This window comes from Brienomyrus brachyistius, chromosome 18 (assembly GCF_023856365.1).
Source record: "Brienomyrus brachyistius isolate T26 chromosome 18, BBRACH_0.4, whole genome shotgun sequence".
Classification (NCBI taxonomy): Eukaryota; Metazoa; Chordata; class Actinopteri; order Osteoglossiformes; family Mormyridae; genus Brienomyrus; species Brienomyrus brachyistius.
In genome coordinates, this window is record NC_064550.1 from 21,985,335 (window position 1) to 22,006,741 (window position 21,407).

Genomic DNA, 21,407 nt, shown 5'->3' on the forward strand with positions numbered 1-21,407 from the left:
GATTCAATGTTCAACCTGCATCTACCTCGTTCAAAAGTATCTTTCCATGTGTGTGTGTCTCTCTGTCCTAGCATGAGAAGGCCAGTGTGGACATGTTTAAATACATGGTCAAGGAGAACAACTTGAAGGTGGACATGGAGAAGTATAATCTCAAACTGCCAGAGGACCTGCTGTTCATCATAGAGCAGATTAATGGACCTTTGAAGCCGAAGGAGTACCGGAATCTGGTTGATGAGCTGACCGGGTCCCTGGGACTGGTTGACAGGTTGACTGAGTCTCAGAACCAGGATGCTGTAAGTCTCAGTCTCAGTGATGGTGGAGTTTTATGATTCCAGCTGCTACAAAACTGACAGTTTACTTCTCTGTGTCTGTTGCTTGCTAGATCCGAAGGCGGGTTTCTGTCCTCAGCGATTACATTTGTGTTGTATTTTACACTGTAGATGAGAGTGTGGCTGGAGTCGGCCATCTTTTCCTGAGCTGCCCAATAGCCTCAGACCACCAATTTTGCAGCAGTTGTTTAATTGCAGCAGTTAGTTCAGTCCAAACTTGCAGAGCAAGAACAATTTACACCCAGGTTTCTCAACCAGCACCATTTTGTGGGCAGGAAATCTAAAATCGGGAGAGGACATTTAGGAGGCATGAGTAATCTGGGCAGTAGATACAATAGGGGTGAACAATTTATCGATTTCAAATGGAATTCTCAATTTGACAGAACACGATTATGAAATCGAAACTGCGATTTAGAATATATATTACACAGCACGTCTCACCCAGGTCTTAAAACTGTCATGAGAATAGTTTTACAAATTCATGCGATCCTGTGTGACAGTCATGCTCACCAATCAGAAGTGGCCCAAGGGGACTGCGTATTCTCCCACAAACAGCAAACACGTGAAACCCATGGATAACGTTACATTTGCGGTGCTTCTAACTTAAAACTGAATCATCTGCCTATTTCATGCTCAGAGATTTTACAGAAAGGTCCTATTATTACGGATCAAAGCAGCATTAGCTACAGGATCCCTATTGTTTTTTTGTCTTACTGGAATGGTTTTATTTTTATTGTTGTTTTTACTTTATTTAACTTAACACAGTCACAGCTTTTGTAATAATTCTTTGATTTTGATCGTTCGCTGCTAATTTAACCCTTGAGTACGTGGGACTTTCAGGAAACCCTATTACTTTACTAAGGGTAACAATGCAGTCAAATGCTGTTTGCAAATGCAGCACTTCGAATCCGCACTAAAAATACAATCACTTTACCATTCTAGGGTCACTAGTGACCCGGCCCTTTTTTCGGAAAATAAATAACCACAAAACATTTTTTTTCTAAGTTATTTTGCGTTAAATTTATAGTAAATTGTTGCGGATATGGCATAATATGGAAACAATGCATCAGAATCATATCACGATGTAAGAAGTTTACTTTGCTTGGGAAATTTTCTTAAATACGTATTTGTAGGGCTAGGCGATAAACCGATAATGACAATTATCACGATATAACTTCCCGTCCATATCGACATGACAAATGCTCAATGAAAGTTTGATAAAAACATATGATCAAACATGTCACTGGAAACACGCTTTGCATCAAAAAATTATGTCACTTTCTCCGTGACTACTCATCTAGACCAGCACAAGCACAGACATAGTTGTGAAAACGGGGGATTTACTGAACCAATAAGAGAATGCAATCGGGTAGGCAGGCAGACGACAGAGATAAACCATCAAAACAACAGGACAACTCACCGGGACAGCAGGTAAGTCCTGAAAACAAGATATAATGCATTTTAATTTTTATATGCTAACTCTGCTTCCGGTATACAGGCTAAAATGCAAGATATTTTCTTATCATATCAACGCAAATGCACATAAAATAAGTTACAAGCAATGGGTAGTCGCACTTATCGTTTTTAAAGGTGAATCCGTACTTGCGTACCAGTTATGTCCATCCCTGTTTATAACCACTATTACGCCTAAGCATCTGGTTTCTTCAGCTTTAACTTTGGAGTAAAACCTGTCTTTAAACTAGAAAGAAATAACATTTATCGTGATAATGATCGATATCGGCTGATATTACATTTTTTATTGCAACAACATTTTTAGCCATTTCGCCCAGCTCACTGTATTTGCAGGTTTGTTCCCAACACAGGAGAGGGGATGAACACTGATGGCTGCTGGAGGCTCACTCAGCATTTTTTGAACTGTTTTTGTTAAGTTTTTAAAGTTATAAATAAAACATATCTTTCATTCTTTTCATGTAAATTATCTGAACAGTACTCCATACGTTAGTTTTTTATTTATGTGAATTTAATTTCTGTGCCAAAGAAAAATTAATGTTTGAAACATGAATATTGATACTAGTTTATTAAATACAATCTAATGTGGCCCACTGGGCCTTGACAACATGCCGTGATAAGTAGGTGGGCCTTGCTGAAAAGGTTTAGAACTATGGGTTTACACCAACAAAAATTATAGGTAATGAGGAACATAGAGTGATGCTTAAAAGTGTGTTAACCTGTTAGAATTCTGCAAGAATTTCTGCATAAATATGATGTGTGTCACTACAGTCCCTGATTATTAAATCATGTATTTGAGCCCGCTCTGAGCTAGTGCCAATAAGAGCCAAGCTAATTTGAGTCATTTCAGTAATTTCAGTCATCATGGCTCTTGGAGCATAGGGTTCAGTAGTTGTTTAGTCAGAGGTTTGTTTGATGGGTCTAGTTGGAGCGGTTCTGTTTCCTTGTGACGCTGTGGGTAGCTTGGGGATCATAGCATTTGGTCTTGGGCTTCTGGTTGGCTGGTTTCTATGTGTGTGTGGAGGGGGGCTTCATGGTCACAAGTGGCCAGCATTGCATAGCTGGTGTGCTCTGCTGCTGGTGTCCTGTCTTTGGGTCTTTTAAGCGTGTCTTGGGTTTTGCTTGTGTTTCCCCTTTTAGGTTCCCTGGTTCCTGTTTACTACTCCTCTGCAATGGATTCTGCCTTCTGCTTCACCTCACCCTGGAGCTGCCCATCCAGTCAGCAGCCCAAGTCCCCTGGTTCCCTGTTTCCAGCAGAGTAGGACCTGCTGGTCTAAGGGTCCGGGGGACTGAAAACCTGGCATGATGGATGAGAGGCCCAGGTTGAGATGTTCTGTCGCAAGCCTTGTTTCTGAAGGATAATAAATGTTTTTAAGCAGTAAGCACTGGTCTGAGTCTGAGACCAGTGAAATGTGATATGAAAATGTGATTTAACATGATCGGAACAGACATTCATAAATTACATAAAGAGAACCAAATTAAACTGACTCATTTGTGTGTAAAAAGTATGTGAATCATTGTTGTCAGTAACTAATGTGCCTAATTGTGCAGTAATATCTTCAGCTAAATCTTAAATATATTAATAATATATATATATTGTTATATACTCTGATTTCTACAGTATAACTTGTCAAAGCAGCAGAGTCCAACAGGAACCATGAAGTGAATGTACACTGGGATTTTAAACTGAGAACTTTTCATCTTCCATGGGTTAAGGAGCTTCCACTGTTATCATCACATAAATCCGATGATCCATATGGAGCCAGATCCAAGCTGCGGCTTCTCTGCTTTGTGTGTTTTTCCATCTCCTTTGTCTAGTGGCCATACTACGGTCGCCCGGAATCCAAGTCCTTCCTGTACGACATAGTGGCGAATAAAAGAAATGGCATCGATGTGGACAAGATGGATTATTTTGCTAGGTAAGGCTTCTGTACCTCTTAGCCCTGATGGAGGTCAGTGATGATCAGAACCAGCTGATTACAGAAGTGTGAGAAATGTTGTGCATGGATTGATTAAAACCAGCCCATATTGTTTTACTCAAATTATTGGTTATTAAGTTGTCCCACAATGACAATTATACTTTAAACTTTTCCACACCTCAACCCTAATCCATAAATGCCCATCCTTATGTTTAAGGCTTTGGTCCAGCAGCTCTACCTGCCTTTGATCCCATCTGTCTTGTATCCCCTATCAGAGATTGTCACCACCTCGGCATCAGGAACAATTTTGACTTTGAACGCTTCCTGATGTTTGCCCGTGTGTGTGACATAGATGGGAGGAAGCAAATCTGCACCAGAGACAAAGTATTTCATCTAATCTTTCCCTAGAAATGAGTTTAATATGTTTAATGTTACATGTAATGTAAGAAAAGTTCTAAAAAGAAACTAGTTTTGAATTATCATTAGATGTTTAACTTACCTACTTTAATATTATTTTTATAATTCTACATAGTTACCTAGTTGATCTTAACCTCGCAAAAAGTTCTTAAATTTATCCAAAAGTTAATAATCACTATTCAAATTTGTCTGTCTTAATTTCTTTGTTGACGTTCTGTAAGGTAGTGCTAACTGTGCTCTTGCAAACACGTACTTTTGCAGGAAGCACACAATCTCTATGAAATGTTTCATACCAGACACCGCCTGCACCGCGAAGCCTACAAGCATAGGGTGGTGCACATCATTCAGACAATGTGAGTGCTGGCGTCTGCAAAACCACAGCCCATGTACTGTCCTCCAGAATCTGTGTTCAGGAATACAGGAAGTCAGAAACTACTGTTTGCAGCAAAGACCGTGGGTAATCTGTGCTGGAGAAGCCTGGCTTAATCAAGGAAGTATGGAGGAAGGTCTGGAAAAACTGCCCTTGGACATTTTTCTTAAAAACCATTATTGGAAAATTCAGATTCCTCAGTTCTGTATGGTGTACAAGTATGGGGGAAGCGGATTGATACTAGGAAGTAATTTAGGCAAGCAGGAAAAGTCAGTGCATTGTCCCCGATTAAGATGAGTGATGATCTAGGTTGCAGTCATAGCTGATTTTAGTTTTAATTGATGGTGTTAATGATCTGAGTGGGCTGGGTGTAGAAGCTTCACCTCAGCCTCTCAGTCCCAGTCAGAACATTCTGAAGGCTCCTGCATGAGCAGAGCTACCTGAAAAGTTTATGGCGGTGGTGAGTCTCTCTGATGTTTAATGGCCTGGACCTACATCGTTGGATGTAGATTTCTGGCAGGGTGGGCAGTTCTGTCCTGGTAATTCTCTCAGCGCTCCATAGCACCCTCTTCAGGGCTCTGCAGCCGCCATACCGGGCGGTGATGCACCCAGAACTGCACAGTTGTGCTGTAGAAGGTTTTTCGCAGTGCCTCAGGCGATACAGTCACTGCTCTGATTTCTAGGAGAACCCAGTTCTTTTTCCCTTCTGTTTTCAGGATAGCAGAGGCTTTTGAAAAGGCTGATGAGCATATCCAGATCTCTGGCTCTGCTGGCCAGATGTTTACCCTCTCCACTGCTATCGATGACATGGAGGCCTACACCAAGCTGACAGGTCAGGCCTTCTAGTTGGCATCTTGTTAGATAATGGAAGTATTGCTGATCATCCCTAAATCAACCAGGTTTATATAATGAACTGAAGAAATATAAGTTTCTTGCATACCTTCAAGAACTGTGTGTGGTGTGTTCGAGAAAATTGCGCAGCTATTAGTATTGAGATCTGACAGTCTTGGATGTGTCTGTGGAGTGGGATTTCCTCAAACACTCTGCTGATTGGTCAGCTGGACTGTCAATCTCCCTCCCTAGACCATGTGTTTGAACGGATCCTATACTCCAAGCGCAATAATCTTGCTGACGCACAGACCATCCTGAAGAAAATTGTTGACCGCGAGCTGTACAAGTTTGTGGATGAGAAACGGCACCTCACAGACAAGGAGATCAAGCAGGTGAGGATCGTCGAGTAAAACTCAGATTAGTACAGAGAGGAAATGGGTGGAGATTGTTGCTGATGTGTCCCTATGATTGGCATTTGCTGATGTTTTTAACTGATAAATCTACTTCCCCTTAGGAGGAATTTCATAAGTGGTATAAAAAAAAAACCTCTTCCAACTCGGATGTCAGTGTCCAGGCAGAGGACATCATCATCAAAGTAAGTTTGGTTATGCTTTCCTTATTAGGCTAGTCTCCAAATATCTAACTTTTCCTTGCTCTTCAATGTTATGGAATCAGACAGATCTATGATTTCAAGCCATTTGTCACGTTACTCATCAATTTTTCTTTCTACTTTCATAACTACAGACTATTTACATTTGTGGCATGCAAATGCTTACTGCTTAATTTGCACTGCTCCAAGCTTATCAATGGGTGGGAAAACTAGGTTCTCATTTATCAAACTTTGCTAAATTTCAACGTCAAAGTATGCATATCCCAAAAGCTAGAAAATTACATGCACAAAAAATAGATTTATCAAATCTAGTGAGCACATCTAACTTTTCCTTGCTCTTCAATGTCATGGAATCAGACATATCTGTGATTTCAAGCCATTTGTCACGTTACTCATCAATTTTTCTTTCTGTCATCATTCAGGAAATTAAGATGGACTATGGAATGAAGGACAAGAACCCCATCAATGCCATGTGGTTTTACCGCAAGAATGACCCTGACTCTGTGTTCCAGTTCAGGGACGATGAGGTATGCTGCCCGTCTCCCGGTGACTGTCACCCAAACGTCAGCCCTGGCAGTGAAGCTTACTGCCGGGTTTCTGACTCGGTCTAGGCTGCCACTTATGTCACCTAATGGGCCGCCTGCTCCTAGCTTCTAATCCATCTGTTCACATCCTCATTATGCCTCATGTCATCCTCATAACTACAGACTATTTACATACGTGGCATGCAAATGCTTACTGCCTAATTTGCACTTAATGCAGTTAGTCACAATGCAGTTACAAGCATTAATTCATGGGAAGTGGTGACAAGATATGGTATTTTATAATTAATTTAAGGTAAATGCATAAAATCAATGAATTCCACTTAACATAGATTTACTGTTTCTTGTGCCAAAGCACGGCTTGCTCATATGAATTGCTAGCATTCTCGCAGTCATGATGCTGGTTTACTTACAGCTCTGTGCTGCACAATATTTGCTGTCTTTTCACACTTTATCCACCATGTTGCGCATACATACCTCTAACATTCATTCATTTACTTGGAAATTTGCGTACGCACATTTTAGGCCTCCTTTCGTGCGTACGCACCTTTGTTAAATGAGGCCCCTGGATGCTCCTCTTATCTGTCTTAGGTGGTTTCAGGTTAAAGTAATTTGCAAAGAGCATGAATTTTGCAAACATTATGTATTAACTCCAGATACTTGAGGTGGGGGTGTAAACAGCTGCTCAATCTGGGAAAGAGCCTGATCACTTATGTGCTGCTCGATATTCTAACCTTAGGTCTCTGAGCTCCTCCCTAAGAAGTTTTCAGAGAAGATAATCCGCGTCTACTGCAAAAAGACGGATAACGACAGCCTGGATGTAGCCAAGAAGTACTTTAAGGAGTGGTACGACACCATTAAACAGGGTTAATCTGCATGTCAGCGCAGCATTTGCCATGGAAGAGGATGCATTTATTTTATACTTCATGTTTATTCCCAGAATCTTTCATTTATGTGCTGTAATTGTTGTGATGTCACACTGAATCCATTTAATTTAACAATTTTCATATTGGTGCAATTTAGAACATTTTTCTGTTAGAATTATCATGCATGTTGGTATGTACTGCAGGTATTTGCTGTTTAGTTTGGGATGCTGTACATTTGTTGTACCCAGTTATCACTATGTATCACAACCACAGTGTATGAAATACAGATGGTTCTTGCTCATATCTAGAAGGTTCCTGCTGTAACAGTAATGGTACACATGATTGTCACAACATCTGCCATGTTAAATCTAGATTAAAAATTTTGTTATTTTGGGTGCATTTGATTAATATTCCAGGTCAATCAATATATCCATCCATCCATTTTCCAAACCGTTTATCCTACTGGGTCACGGGGGGTCCGGAGCCTATCCCGGAAGCAATGGGCACAAGGCAGGGAACAACCCTGGATGGGGGGCCAGCCCATCGCAGGGCACACTCACACACCTTTCACTCTCACATGCATACCTACGGGCAATTTAGCAACTTTTTGGACTGTGGGGGGAAACCGGAGTACCCGGAGGAAACCCCACGACGACATGGGGAGAACATGCAAACTCCACACACATGTGACCCAGGCGGAGACTCGAACCCGGGCCCCAGAGGGGCGAGGCAACAGTGCTAACCACTGCACCACCATGCCGATGTCAATCAATATATTGTATTTGTTATTCTTAATATTTTTAAGTATCATTTTTCCCCTTTTTTAATTATATATATTTATTTAGCAGGCATTTTTGTCCACTGTGATGTACGAGTGACAATGTATGAGAGAACGAAAGATGATTGGTTCAGAGAGATGCTTGGCCCCACCTCCTCTACAAGTAAATCTCCCAGGAGCCATAGATGTACGTCATCAAAATAGCAAATAGAAGGGGGGATAGGTAAGGAGTGCGTGCTGGTACAGCGCATTGCCGCAGCCACCACACCTCCGCGGGGACGAGAACCTGAGTGCGGCCGTGCGGCGGGCGTCACCTCAGCCACCACACCTCCGCGGGGACGAGAACCTGAGTGCGGCCGTGCGGCGGGCGTCACCTCAGCCACCACACCTCCGCGGGGACGAGAACCTGAGTGCGGCCGTGCGGCGGGCGTCACCTCAGCCACCACACCTCCGCGGGGACGAGAACCTGAGTGCGGCCGTGCGGCGGGCGTCACCTCAGCCACCACACCTCCGCGGGGACGAGAACCTGAGTGCGGCCGTGCGGCGGGCGTCACCTCAGCCACCACACCTCCGCGGGGACGAGAACCTGAGTGCGGCCGTGCGGCGGGCGTCACCTCAGCCACCACACCTCCGCGGGGACGAGAACCTGAGTGCGGCCGTGCGGCGGGCGTCACCTCAGCCACCACACCTCCGCGGGGACGAGAACCTGAGTGCGGCCGTGCGGCGGGCGTCACCTCAGCAACCACACCTCCGCGGGGACGAGAACCTGAGTGCGGCCGTGCGGCGGGCGTCACCTCAGCCACCACACCTCCGCGGGGACGAGAACCTGAGTGCGGCCGTGCGGCGGGCGTCACCTCAGCCACCACACCTCCGCGGGGACGAGAACCTGAGTGCGGCCGTGCGGCGGGCGTCACCTCAGCCACCACACCTCCGCGGGGACGAGAACCTGAGTGCGGCCGTGCGGCGGGCGTCACCTCAGCCACCACACCTCCGCGGGGACGAGAACCTGAGTGCGGCCGTGCGGCGGGCGTCACCTCAGCCACCACACCTCCGCGGGGACGAGAACCTGAGTGCGGCCGTGCGGCGGGCGTCACCTCAGCAACCACACCTCCGCGGGGACGAGAACCTGAGTGCGGCCGTGCGGCGGGCGTCACCTCAGCCACCACACCTCCGCGGGGACGAGAACCTGAGTGCGGCCGTGCGGCGGGCGTCACCTCAGCCACCACACCTCCGCGGGGACGAGAACCTGAGTGCGGCCGTGCGGCGGGCGTCACCTCAGCAACCACACCTCCGCGGGGACGAGAACCTGAGTGCGGCCGTGCGGCGGGAGTCACCTCAGCCACCACACCTCCGCGGGGACGAGAACCTGAGTGCGGCCGTGCGGCGGGCGTCACCTCAGCCACCACACCTCCGCGGGGACGAGAACCTGAGTGCGGCCGTGCGGCGGGCGTCACCTCAGCCACCACACCTCCGCGGGGACGAGAACCTGAGTGCGGCCGTGCGGCGGGCGTCACCTCAGCAACCACACCTCCGCGGGGACGAGAACCTGAGTGCGGCCGTGCGGCGGGCGTCACCTCAGCCACCACACCTCCGCGGGGACGAGAACCTGAGTGCGGCCGTGCGGCGGGCGTCACCTCAGCCACCACACCTCCGCGGGGACGAGAACCTGAGTGCGGCCGTGCGGCGGGCGTCACCTCAGCCACCACACCTCCGCGGGGACGAGAACCTGAGTGCGGCCGTGCGGCGGGCGTCACCTCAGCCACCACACCTCCGCGGGGACGAGAACCTGAGTGCGGCCGTGCGGCGGGCGTCACCTCAGCAACCACACCTCCGCGGGGACGAGAACCTGAGTGCGGCCGTGCGGCGGGCGTCACCTCAGCAACCACACCTCCGCGGGGACGAGAACCTGAGTGCGGCCGTGCGGCGGGCGTCACCTCAGCCACCACACCTCCGCGGGGACGAGAACCTGAGTGCGGCCGTGCGGCGGGCGTCACCTCAGCAACCACACCTCCGCGGGGACGAGAACCTGAGTGCGGCCGTGCGGCGGGAGTCACCTCAGCCACCACACCTCCGCGGGGACGAGAACCTGAGTGCGGCCGTGCGGCGGGCGTCACCTCAGCCACCACACCTCCGCGGGGACGAGAACCTGAGTGCGGCCGTGCGGCGGGCGTCACCTCAGCACCACACTAGCTAGAGTAAAATGGAACGGTGTGCAGTATTTTTTTCTGGTGGCTGTAGTGCCAGTCCTGCCACCCACACCCAAATTTCTCCCTGAAAGATGGAGGACCTGCTAGCAGAGGGTAGCACTCATAGCAGTGGGGTGTTTCAAATGAGAATTGGCTGGATACATTCTTCGCCCTTTGCTATAAATGACATTGTGCTTTTGACCAACAAAAACCACGTCTAAAGTCAGTAACGCATTCATTCATTCATTCATTCATAAAAGCAGCATATTTTACAAATATGCAGGTGCACGACGCTTATTACTGATACAGACATATTTTATTTCATCTGTATATGTTTTATTATAGAGTACAGCTGGTCCTGGTCCTTTCATGTAATCAGACTGTTCAATGAAACACTTCAGGAAAAAGAAAATGAGATCAGTACATGGTGATTTATTCCTAATATAAACTGTCTAACCTGAGTTTGAAGTACACAACAATGCAGCCTAAAGTTACTGAGTTAAAGAATCTTTATCTGGGGACTTAAGTGAATATCGATTGATATTACTGTGATTATATCAGCTCATAATTATACTTCTGCCATAAGGTGCCCCCCCCCCAAAATAATTCCCTACCCGCCTCTTGCCTGTCACGGGAGATCGCGGGCAGAGCGAGTGCGCTGGCAGGCGAGCGAGCAGGTAACAGGCAAAAGAAGGGTAAACGGGGATTTATTGGACGGACCGGACACAGGAAACATCGCTCGTAGACGTACACTAGGTAACATCAATGACGGACCAAGGACTCAGGTAAGACACGGACTGAAATACACAGGACTGAGCAAATGAGCTAGATACAGCTGGGTACAATCGGGAGAAAACACGTGGGTAATCAGGGGGCGTGGCACACAGGAGGAGCGGACGAGCCGGGTATGACAGAACCCCCCCCAAAGGCGCGCTTCTCCGGGCGCGCCAAGGAAGGGGGCGACGGACGGGACGAGGCAAAACAGTACCTGAAAAACAAGAACAGAATCAACGCAGGACAGGGAACAGGACCGAAGCACAAAACATGGCAAGAGACAGAACGTAAGACAGGAGCTGACAAAGGACAGGGAAGGCAGAAAGACAGACAAGAAACGGGGACACGGAGGGAACAGGCGGAACAAAAGGGCCAGGAGTGAACAGAGGGAACCCAGGGAGAGAAGGAGGAACACGAGGAGCAGAGACAGGCGGGACGAAGGGACGAGGAGCAAAGACAGGAGAGCAGGGCAAGAAGGAGGGGGAACAAAGGGGAGCCCGTGGGAGCCCCAGCGGGCGACGGGGGGTGACCGGAGGGGCCGCAGGCGGCCGGGAGGCCGGAACCGGAGGGGACCGGGAAGGGGCTGAGGAGACAGGGCGAGGGACCCGCGGAGGGAGGGAGCACCGGGGAAGGGGACGAAGGAGCCGGAGGAGCCCCTGGCGAGGGCAAGGCGAGGGGGGGAGCCGCCGTAGGCGGCGACGTCCTCCGATGGGCCGAAGGTGGGGGCCCCGCAGGCGACCGAGGAGCCGCCGTCGGGGAGCCCCCCGGCGACCGACCAGGCACCGGAGGGGGGAGCGAGGCAGGGCGACGAGGCACCGGAGAGGGACCCGCAGGCGACAGCCGACCCGGAGGGCCAGGACCCGCGGGCGCCAACCGAGCCCAAGCGCAGGCGAGGCAGGGCGAGCCAGGGGGCAGGGTGGGCGGGACCCCAGCCCTGCGTCTGTGTCCCCTCCCTTTACGGGACACAGACATGATGGCCCCAGGTCGGGGTCGAGTTCGCCGGGGCGAGGGAGAAAAAGTCACTAGTGCGGTCCCTGAGGGGTCCCATTCAAGCTCCTCCACCTCTGAAGAGGGAGGAGCCAAGATGGAGTCCTCTGGGACCACCTCAGGGACTAGGGCGACAGGACTTGGAGCTGCAGCAGGGAGAGGGGGCGCCTCTGGAGCTGCAGCAGGGAGAGGGGTCGCCGGGACAGGAACACGGTCAGGCTGCGGGGGCGCCGGGACAGGAACACGGTCAGGCTGCGGGGGCGCCGGGACAGGAACACGGTCAGGCTGCGGGGGCATCAGCCCGGAAACTGCAGGACGCTGCAGTGGGGACCTCGGCCCGGGTGCTGCAGGCCGCTGCCGTGGGGGCGCTGGCCCGGGAGCTGCAGGCCGCTGCAGTGGGGGCGCCGGCCCGGGAGCTGCAGGCAGGGGGGGCTGTGCAGGCGGCTGCATGGGAGCATGATCCGCCGGCAATGGCGGCCGCACGGGAGCGGGGTCCTCCGGCAGCGGCGGCCGCACGGGAGCGGGGTCCTCCGGCAGCGGCGGCCGCACGGGAGCGGGGTCCTCCGGCAGCGGCGGCCGCACGGGAGCGGGGTCCTCCGGCAGCGGCGGCCGAAGGCGGGAGCGGCGGCTGCGCGGGCGAAGGCGGGAGCGGCGGCTGCGCGGGCGAAGGCGGGAGCGGCGGCTGCGCGGGCGAAGGCGGGAGCGGCGGCTGCGCGGGCTCAGGGTCCGCAGTTCTCCGGAGCAAGATCAGCCTCTGGAGGTCTTCAATTAAGATCTCCAGGTCAGCTGGAGATGAAGCGGGAGTGAATGCGGCGAACCCCTCCCAGAGCTGCCTGGCGAGTAGGTCCACCTCTGGTGAACCTCGCCCGGTCGGTTCATCCATCACCCTCCAGTATAACCCCTGGAGGGTGAAGAACCGGTTGGCCAGGAGCGCGGGCGAAACTGGCGTGGTCCCTTTAACAGAGCGGGGGACGCGCGGAATGGCGTCTCTCCCTTTCCGTATCCCTCCTCCGTTGGCCAATCCCTCGGGCCGGTAATCATACCGCCTGAATACTTCCTCCTCGTCCCCAGACGGGAACCTCAGCCGGGATAATGCGCACGCTCCCAGACGGATCTCTGGCTCCTCTGAGATCCGCCTGGCCTTCTTGCTCCTCTTCTTTTGGTCCGTCATTCTGTCACGGGAGATCGCGGGCAGAGCGAGTGCGCTGGCAGGCGAGCGAGCAGGTAACAGGCGAGCAGGCAAAAGAAGGGTAAACGGGGATTTATTGGACGGACCGGACACAGGAAACATCGCTCGTAGACGTACACTAGGTAACATCAATGACGGACCAAGGACTCAGGTAAGACACGGACTGAAATACACAGGACTGAGCAAATGAGCTAGATACAGCTGGGTACAATCGGGAGAAAACACGTGGGTAATCAGGGGGCGTGGCACACAGGAGGAGCGGACGAGCCGGGCATGACATTGCCACCGCATGAATATTTTTCTCAAGTCGTTCTAGGCGGATTTGGTGCGCAGAACAAAATTTGATGTTGCGGACAGGAAACGGGAGCCCAATGAACACAATTTGGATTTACAGTCCTTTTCGTTCGTATGTCTGAAAGTTCGTAAGCTGAAAGTTTATATTTGACGTAGTCTATGCAACCTCTGCTGTTAATCTAATGTTAAATCTGTTGTATTCTCACTGCTATGTGACATCTGGTGCATTTTGTACACGTATAACAACTTTTTGAAAAAGTTTTTCAGTGAGGGAGCTTGGCCTTTTCTTTACATTTATTGAAAACGTTTTTGCTTTTGTGATAAGAATACTTGATTTTCGTTTTAATGTTATTGCAAGTTCTTTAAATAGTTACAGTTACTTGCAGAAAAACATTGAAACATTTTCAGTGATGGGGCCTATTTTTGGCCTTTTTATGTAGATTTATTTGTTTGCAAAAAAAATAAATCTTTTAAATGTTTTCCATAATACCCATCACCATACACACATATTCCTGGCTCCTATGCGGCACTTCAAGCCAAGATACATATGTAAATAACCCTTGCATGCATTCTGCCACTGACCAAAATGTATTTTCACTACACGCTAAGGTGGGCTATATTAAGTCACACGCCTCTATGTGGCCAAAAGCAATATTGAAGTTTTCATAAAGCCGCCCATGTAGTATATATAAATGCATAAATACTTATTATATACTGCCTATATGTTCTTCCATGTGCGTGCGATTCCCGGTTCCCTCCCCGGTAAGTGTGATCCTCTATCCATTCCCTGCGTTACACTGTAACAAAGCATGTAATGATGGGCGAGAAATGATGCAGAGAGACACCCAGAGACACACATACAGAAATTCTAAATCAGTTTTACTTTAATTTTAGAAGCTGTTTACCAGAAATACTTGTAGTTAGCATGATTAAGCCGCACCTGCTTTTGCACAAGATGCTGTTTTTACATAATAACGTATTGAATGTGTCTGCAGAAAATGGGACAACAGGTATTGATACTGAAAAGGCCAACGCCTGATCCTTCTTGTATTGTTCAATGTCCCTCATTTAACAGGTCAGATCAGGTTGGGGACCATGCACTGATACAGCGCGTTGCCACACCCACTCGGGTCCTCAGCGGTGAGGATCCTGCGAGCCGGATCACCCTCAGGGAAACGTGCCACATGGCCGTAGTGCCGTAACTGACGGTGCCTCACAATGCAGGTAATGTGCCTCATTTGACTCAAAGTCAAACGAGCGATACCCAAGGATTCTCCGAAGAGACACAGTACCGAAAGGAGTCCAGTCTTATTCCCAGCTCACTGGATAGTGTCCATGTCTTTGCTTTAATTTTGGAAGTTTTAAAGCTGTTTACCAGAAATACTTGTAGTTAACATGAATAAGCCGCACCTGCTGTTGCACAAGATGCTGTTTTTACATAATAACGTGTTGAATGTGTCTGCAGAAAATGGGACAACGCCTGATCCTTCTTGTATTGTTCAATGTCCCTCATTTAACCATTCAGCATTTATTTTCCAGTGTTTCTGTTTCGGTTAATAATGAATAAAAATATGTGATGCACAACAGGTTACTGTAATGACTTGACAGGGAGAAGCTCCAAATTCAGAAATCACAGGTTTAATTCCATATTCCTGGTCCATGGACAGGAACGGGGTCAATATCCAGGTAGCAAGGTAGCAAGGAACACAGGTAAGCGAATCCTCAATATAACCCAAATCCAAAGTACAAGAAGAAGCTGAGCTCAAACATCAAGAAAGCTGGGAAAGGAAGCAGGAGTCATTGACAGGTGTCAGGTCAGGAAACAGCTGTGCCGTATGGCAGAACACTCAGTACGTCCCAAGGGTCAGCTATGAACCCGGTGCTTTTAAACCCTGCTCATTGATCAGGCTGATCGGTGCGATACCCAGTCCCCTCCCCGGTAAGCGTGATCCCCTGTCCGTTCCATGCATTTCATTGTAAAAAAAAAGCTAAAAAAGATAAATGGTGAAATACCAAGGAACAGCCAGAGATGCACATGGCCAGAAATCCAAAACATTTATATTTTTACTGCAGAAGTTATCAAGGATTTCGCTATGTTGCAAATTCTGTCTACATAAGGGGACACCTTATCATGGTGGAGGGGTTTGTGTGCCTCTGTGATCAATAGGAACTATGTTGCTGGGGGCAGATACAAAACAACTATGACTGGGTTAGTAATAATCCATCCATCCATCCATTTTCCAAACCGCTTATCCTACTGGGTCGCAGGGGGTCCGGAGCCTATCCCGGAAGCAATGGGCACAAGGCAGGGAACAACCCAGGATGGGGGGCCAGCCCATCGCAGGGCACATTCACACACCATTCACTCGCACATGCACTCCTACGAGCAATTTAGCAACTCCAATTAGTCTCAGCATGTTTTTGGACTGTGGGGGGAAACCGGAGTACCCAGAGGAAACCCCACGACGACATGGGGAGAACATGCAAACTCCACACACATGTGACCCAGGCGGAGAATTGAACCTGGGTCCCAGAGGTGTGAGGCAACAGTGCTAACCACTGCACCACCATGCCGCCCCGGTTAGTAATAATTCTGCCTAAAAATCCAAAAACAGAAAATACCAGCCTCCAAAACCATCAATGAATCTCCATTGGCTCTACACCTCAAGGAGGTGGAGCCAGGGGACAAGCGACAAGAATATCTGGTGCAGGTCCTAGTTTTCTTGAGTTATTCATCAACCTGAACATCTAGTGTCCTGCAATAACTTGCAGAATAAGGCTTGTGTAGAAGAAGTAAAGGCAGATCAGCTGGAACTGAAATCCTTGTGGGCAGGAGCACCCAAGCCTGGAGGGAACCATCCAAGTGTCTGAATCGCCAACAGGTTTTGAGGTGAGTAAGCATATTTATTCGGTGCCTCCATTCTGAGAGAGATGACTCATATTTCAATTCCTTTGAGTACATTGCTTGAACCACTCCTTTGAGTATTTTGCTTGAGTACATTGCTTTTGCCGAAGGAGATCTGGGGCTCTATTATCCACTGGCAGAAGGTGCAACACAAAGTGATTTTGCAAGTTTCATACCAGCACATTGCCCATTTTCATGCCAGCACACACGTTGTCAAAACAGCAAATGATTTTCGCGCTTCTACGAGCAGTGTTTCTTAAATGAGGTGTGGACACTATTTTATGGCAGCAAAATGTCATTGGCCTTCTGACCAGCAAAAACCGCGTCAAAAGTCGACGATGCATCGTTGAACGGTATTTAAGCAACATGATTTAGAGACGTTCCAGGGCACGACGCTGGTTATGGACACAGGTCCACGCTTGAGGTGCACTAACCTTTTTTTGTTTTTATTTTATTTCATTTATATATTTTATTATAGAGTAGTTCTTGTCCTTTCGTGTAATCATACTGTTTAATGAAAGAGGAAAATAAAAATATATATAAGGTAAAGAATAAACCATATCAATAAAAGATCTCCCCGCAACCCAGTTGGATAAGCGGTTTGGAAAATGGATGGATGGATGGAATAAAAGATCTTTTGAGTTCCATATTAGAATTAAGCACGTACTGTAACTGAAAGAATTTGTGGATTGCTGAAAATGCATTTCAGATATTTAGATAGATAGATATTTAGATAGATAGATATTTAGATAGGCCTTGGAGTTACCATGGATGATCGGTTGTCCTTTTCCTCACATATCGCCAGTCTTTCTCGCTCTTGTCGGTTTCTCCTCTTTAACATCAGGAGGATACGTCCATTTCTTTCCACTCAGGCTACCCAGATACTCGTCCAGTCCCTCCAGTACAAAAAAAAATTAAATAAATAAATTGTTGCACTTTCTCAACAGAGTATTCAGATAGATGGTATTCATAGCCTGGGTCCTTATTGAGCTAGTATCACAAAAATTCATCGCAGCGTCTTAAAGCACTTATGTAAGTCGCTCTGGCTAAGGGCGTCTGCCAAATGCTGTAAATGTAAATGTAGATTAGTCATGTGTAACATTACAATGCAGCACTCAGAAGGTCACGGCATTCACTGCAGCAGGTCATACGCTGCATAACATCGCCATGTGTGGAGGATGTCTGTTGGACACAGATGAGGACACATTAGAGGACTTTAGGAGGCGTGATGCTGAGCTGCATGTGCCGATGCCAGCACTTGCAATTGTTGCACTTGCAGTCATGTGATAGCAGGTCTAATAAATAAATGTTATAAATAAGTAAATTATATGAATAAGTTTATTTATACGTGAATGAATGAATGAATATTTGGCATATATAAATTAATAAATAGGTCATATTTATAATAGATTGCAACAAAATCATACGTGTGAATTACACCGGGAAATCACAATTCTATTGTCAACGCACTAAAGTTGTTAAAACACTTTAATCAAATGAGTTCACATATTAGAAACATGAGGCAAAGTAACCGTCATATACACTGAATTTTCAGGAAACAATATTTGTGTTTGTGTGTGTGTGTATACAGTATATATGCATATATACATGCATTATATACATGCATGCCCACTCCTGTCCTGATTAGCAACATATCAAAAGAACATTTTACTGCCTTGTCCCATAGGCTACAGTCATGCCAACAATATATAATACATATCCCTCAACATTAAGGCCAGTTTATATGCAAACTGAGCTATTTATGCTATTTATACTCCTCCCTCACCCTGTGTCTTGCGTTTTCATTGGCTGTGGCTCGCTGCCTACAGGATATAGAGTCGCTGACAAATTCATAAGTGCTAGATATCTGAGAGGCATCTGCGACGTATTGGCGACTCCGTCAGGCAATTCGCACATAGCAACGGCCGCCGAACGAACACTGCTTTGCCTCCAATCTGGGGGGCTTTGTCGGCAATCGATGAGCGGGAAACCATTCAATTCACTGAGAACCATGCAGTATGAACTTTGCAGGACGTATTTTGACATTAAGTACCAGCTGGCTGGAGAGAGATTTTTAATTCGTGATAAGTCTGACCACACATGCACACACATTTACATGAAAGTATTTTATTACCTTGTAAATAGTCTGTAGGGTTTGCAAACTACCCAACGCCTTTGATGTAGCTAATATTATGTGTATAATAGAATAATGTAGATTTGCCTTAAGATTTCTTATGTGATAGTGAGAGTCTGAATGCATGATTGTCATGCCAGATGTGTGAGAGTTAGCAACCCTGTATAAAGTTTTATATTCACTTTTCCTTAAGCAGGCATTTGAATCCTCAAGCGTTACAGATTTTCATGCTGTATTTGAGCAATACTTATTTATTTTTTTCCTCCTCCTGCAAACATATCAGTCATCTTTGAATGCTTCTGCATTCAAAAATCACTGAAAAATCACTCTATTGCTGCGTCGCGTGGGAATGCAGACGTCTACTTTAGTGGAATCCTGCTGCGGCTGTAGATGGTCAGCCCAACGCGCTTTCACTTCACACGCAAGCAGATCCATTTCTTCTGCAGAGAAACGTTCTTTTGTATTACCTGATAAATGCGCCTTATAATAACAATCCACCAAGGAGCAAGCGTACCTACCTCTTAAAGGGAATGGGAGATTACACTGATTGGTTCATAACATGTTATGCCTCAGACATCCATGACTAATTCGGAGACTTTGTACAACCCTACTGGGCCATGTGGAGAGAAGTGCGTTGACCACGCTCTAATAGAAGTTGCACGGTGCGAATGTTAAAATGTTAAAAAGGGGCCCTGTGTGTTCTAAGGATCTCATTGGCTGGAAGGTAATTTTTATGTATCATTTTCTCTCTTAGAGAAGCAGATCACTGGGGTTTGCTTGCAGTACCTCACAGACACTAAGCTAGAGGAGATGGGGAACTGGTGAGTATGCTGATTATGATGCCAAGATCAAAAATGCAGTCATACCAGTCTGTGGTTTTGGTGGCTTAACTCATTCATGCTGTGTGTGTTCTCCTCTCTTAGCTTTGTGGTGGGCCAAAGAACAAAAGACTATAAGGTAAAGCTGGATGTTTGCTCAGTGAAGGTTGCGGTCAAATATAAGTGTTGGGTGAGGTGGTCACAGAGGATCTCTTGTTCTTCACAGGTGTTCAATGACCCCATCCATGGACACATTTGGTTGCACCCCCTGCTTGTGCGCATCATAAACACCCCGCAGTTCAACAGGCTGCGTAACATCAAGCAGATGGGGGCAGCATACTATGTGTATCCAGGAGCCAGCCACAACCGCTTTGAACACTCCATCGGGCAAGTTCACTTTCATTCATTCTTCATTCTCTTATGTCTGACCTGTAAAACTCTGTGTTCAATAAAAAGCCTGACGTGTTGTTCCTGACATTTACATCAGTATTAAGTTTTCTCCCTTATAAATCTGTGTACCAGCCTGTCAGTGCACCTCTGCCTAAGAATATTCAGAACTCCCGAAGGTGATGTCTGGCTTCCGGTTCCTCTGACAGGGTGGCACACCTGGCTGGTGAACTGGTCAGGACCCTGAAAACACAACAACCAGAGCTGCCCATCAGCCACAGGGACGAGCTGTGTGTGCAGATCGCTGGTCTTTGCCATGACCTGGGTAAGCTGTGCATGTTGTAGGCGTTAGTGTCCGTTCCAGCTGCTCTGTGTTTTATCCACGGCTGTGCTGCGTTTTGTCATTATTTTACTTTCTGGGTAAATAAGGATGATATATTGCTGAAAGTTGTACAAAGCCTAAACATTAATCAAGCTATGAATGGTGCCCTAGTATTAAAATCTGAACTCTTCTTGTGTTTAGGACACGGCCCCTTCTCTCATTTGTTTGATGGAAAGTTTATCAAAAAAATTCACCCTGACTCGAAGTGGAAGGTAATGGGTTTTTTTTTAATGATTTTTAGGTCTTTCATTTCAGCTAATGGATCAGTGTTAAACCTGCATACCTGGTTTAACAGTGTCTTTCCATGTGTGTGTGTGTCTCTGTCCTAGCATGAGAAGGCCAGTGTGGAGATGTTTAAACACATGGTCAAGGTGAACAACTTGAAGGTGGACATGGAGAAGTATAATCTGAAGCTGCCAGAGGACCTGGTGTTCATCATAGAGCAGATTAATGGACAGTTGAAGCCGGATGAGCACCAGAAACTGGTTGATGATCTGACCAAGTCCCTGGGACTGGGTAACAAGTTGACCAAGTTCCTGGATCTCTGTGAGAAGTCAACCAGGTTCCTGGATCCGTGTGTGATTTTAACCAAGTTCCTGGATCTGTGTAACAAGTCACTCAAGTGCCAGGAACCTGTGAGTCTCAGCCTCAGCGATAGCAGAATTTTATTGCCGTTTTTCTCGATTGCTTTAGCATGTTTCATGAAATGTACTTAACACTCTCAAGACTATAAGAGCATTTCTCAGAACAAATGATGCATATAGCACAACACTATGGTTTAGCTGCAAAAGCCTGTAACTAACCCCAAACAATTAATTCATGTCTCAAAAGCAAATGATTCCACCAGTGAATTAGTCAGTGCTACCAAAATGAAAAGTATAATTATCATCATTTTAACCACGAGGGTCAAAATGCTCCAAAATTCTGAATGATAGTCAATTCCCACTTTTTCCACTGTCAGCGACTGATCATTTTCCTTCGGCGAACTGACACTCTCATTGCGGTATGTCATGGTGCAGGTGGGGATAAAGGCGTCGAGCCGCTTGCAGTTCCGAGACAAACAAAGGTTTGTTGAATTTAACAGAACAAACTGGGGAAAAATACAAGCTAAAGGGATCACAATGGGTCCAAACCTAACATGCAAAAAAAAAAAAAGAGCCAACTACACGAATCATTAAGTAACATATCAAAGGAACAGGGCAACACAAGGCGCAAGACT

At 47.3% G+C, this 21,407-nt stretch overlaps 2 protein-coding genes and 2 long non-coding RNA genes across 6 annotated transcripts in view; 2 read left to right on the top strand and 2 right to left on the bottom strand.

Annotated features, from left to right (window-relative positions):
• Positions 1 to 21,407, top strand: part of LOC125712530 (deoxynucleoside triphosphate triphosphohydrolase SAMHD1-like) — a 39,767-nt gene that overhangs the window by 9,000 nt on the left and 9,360 nt on the right. The window contains exons 1-7 of one of the 2 annotated variants that reach the window (XM_048982683.1): positions 16,277 to 16,452; positions 19,356 to 19,422; positions 19,525 to 19,558; positions 19,646 to 19,806; positions 20,016 to 20,131; positions 20,330 to 20,400; positions 20,518 to 20,823. In XM_048982683.1, the coding sequence (XP_048838640.1) occupies positions 19,412 to 19,422; positions 19,525 to 19,558; positions 19,646 to 19,806; positions 20,016 to 20,131; positions 20,330 to 20,400; positions 20,518 to 20,823 (699 nt within the window). In that variant the 5' untranslated portion in view covers positions 16,277 to 16,452; positions 19,356 to 19,411. Of the gene's footprint in view, positions 1 to 16,276; positions 16,453 to 19,355; positions 19,423 to 19,524; positions 19,559 to 19,645; positions 19,807 to 20,015; positions 20,132 to 20,329; positions 20,401 to 20,517; positions 20,824 to 21,407 lie in introns of those variants that run through there. The other variant, XM_048982684.1, reaches the window with a different exon arrangement.
• LOC125712536 (uncharacterized) lies at positions 70 to 20,652 on the bottom strand. Its single transcript, XR_007383336.1, has 2 exons — positions 20,614 to 20,652; positions 70 to 167 (listed from the first exon to the last, which is right to left on the bottom strand). It is a non-coding gene; the product is annotated as an uncharacterized LOC125712536 (long non-coding RNA).
• Positions 300 to 7,745, top strand: LOC125712534 (deoxynucleoside triphosphate triphosphohydrolase SAMHD1-like). 2 transcript variants are annotated; one of them, XM_048982691.1, is made up of 9 exons: positions 300 to 3,121; positions 3,618 to 3,718; positions 3,994 to 4,102; positions 4,397 to 4,488; positions 5,222 to 5,337; positions 5,589 to 5,728; positions 5,851 to 5,931; positions 6,369 to 6,473; positions 7,228 to 7,745. In XM_048982691.1, the coding sequence occupies exons 2-9, from the start codon at positions 3,702 to 3,704 to the stop codon at positions 7,357 to 7,359; spliced, it is 792 nt and encodes a 263-aa protein (XP_048838648.1). In that variant the 5' UTR covers positions 300 to 3,121; positions 3,618 to 3,701; the 3' UTR covers positions 7,360 to 7,745. The 2 variants fall into 2 exon arrangements, with proteins under 2 accessions (XP_048838648.1, XP_048838649.1); XM_048982692.1 differs by lacking the exons at positions 300 to 3,121; positions 4,397 to 4,488.
• On the bottom strand, positions 9,400 to 10,489 carry LOC125712538 (uncharacterized). Its single transcript, XR_007383338.1, has 3 exons — positions 10,201 to 10,489; positions 10,081 to 10,140; positions 9,400 to 9,420 (listed from the first exon to the last, which is right to left on the bottom strand). It is a non-coding gene; the product is annotated as an uncharacterized LOC125712538 (long non-coding RNA).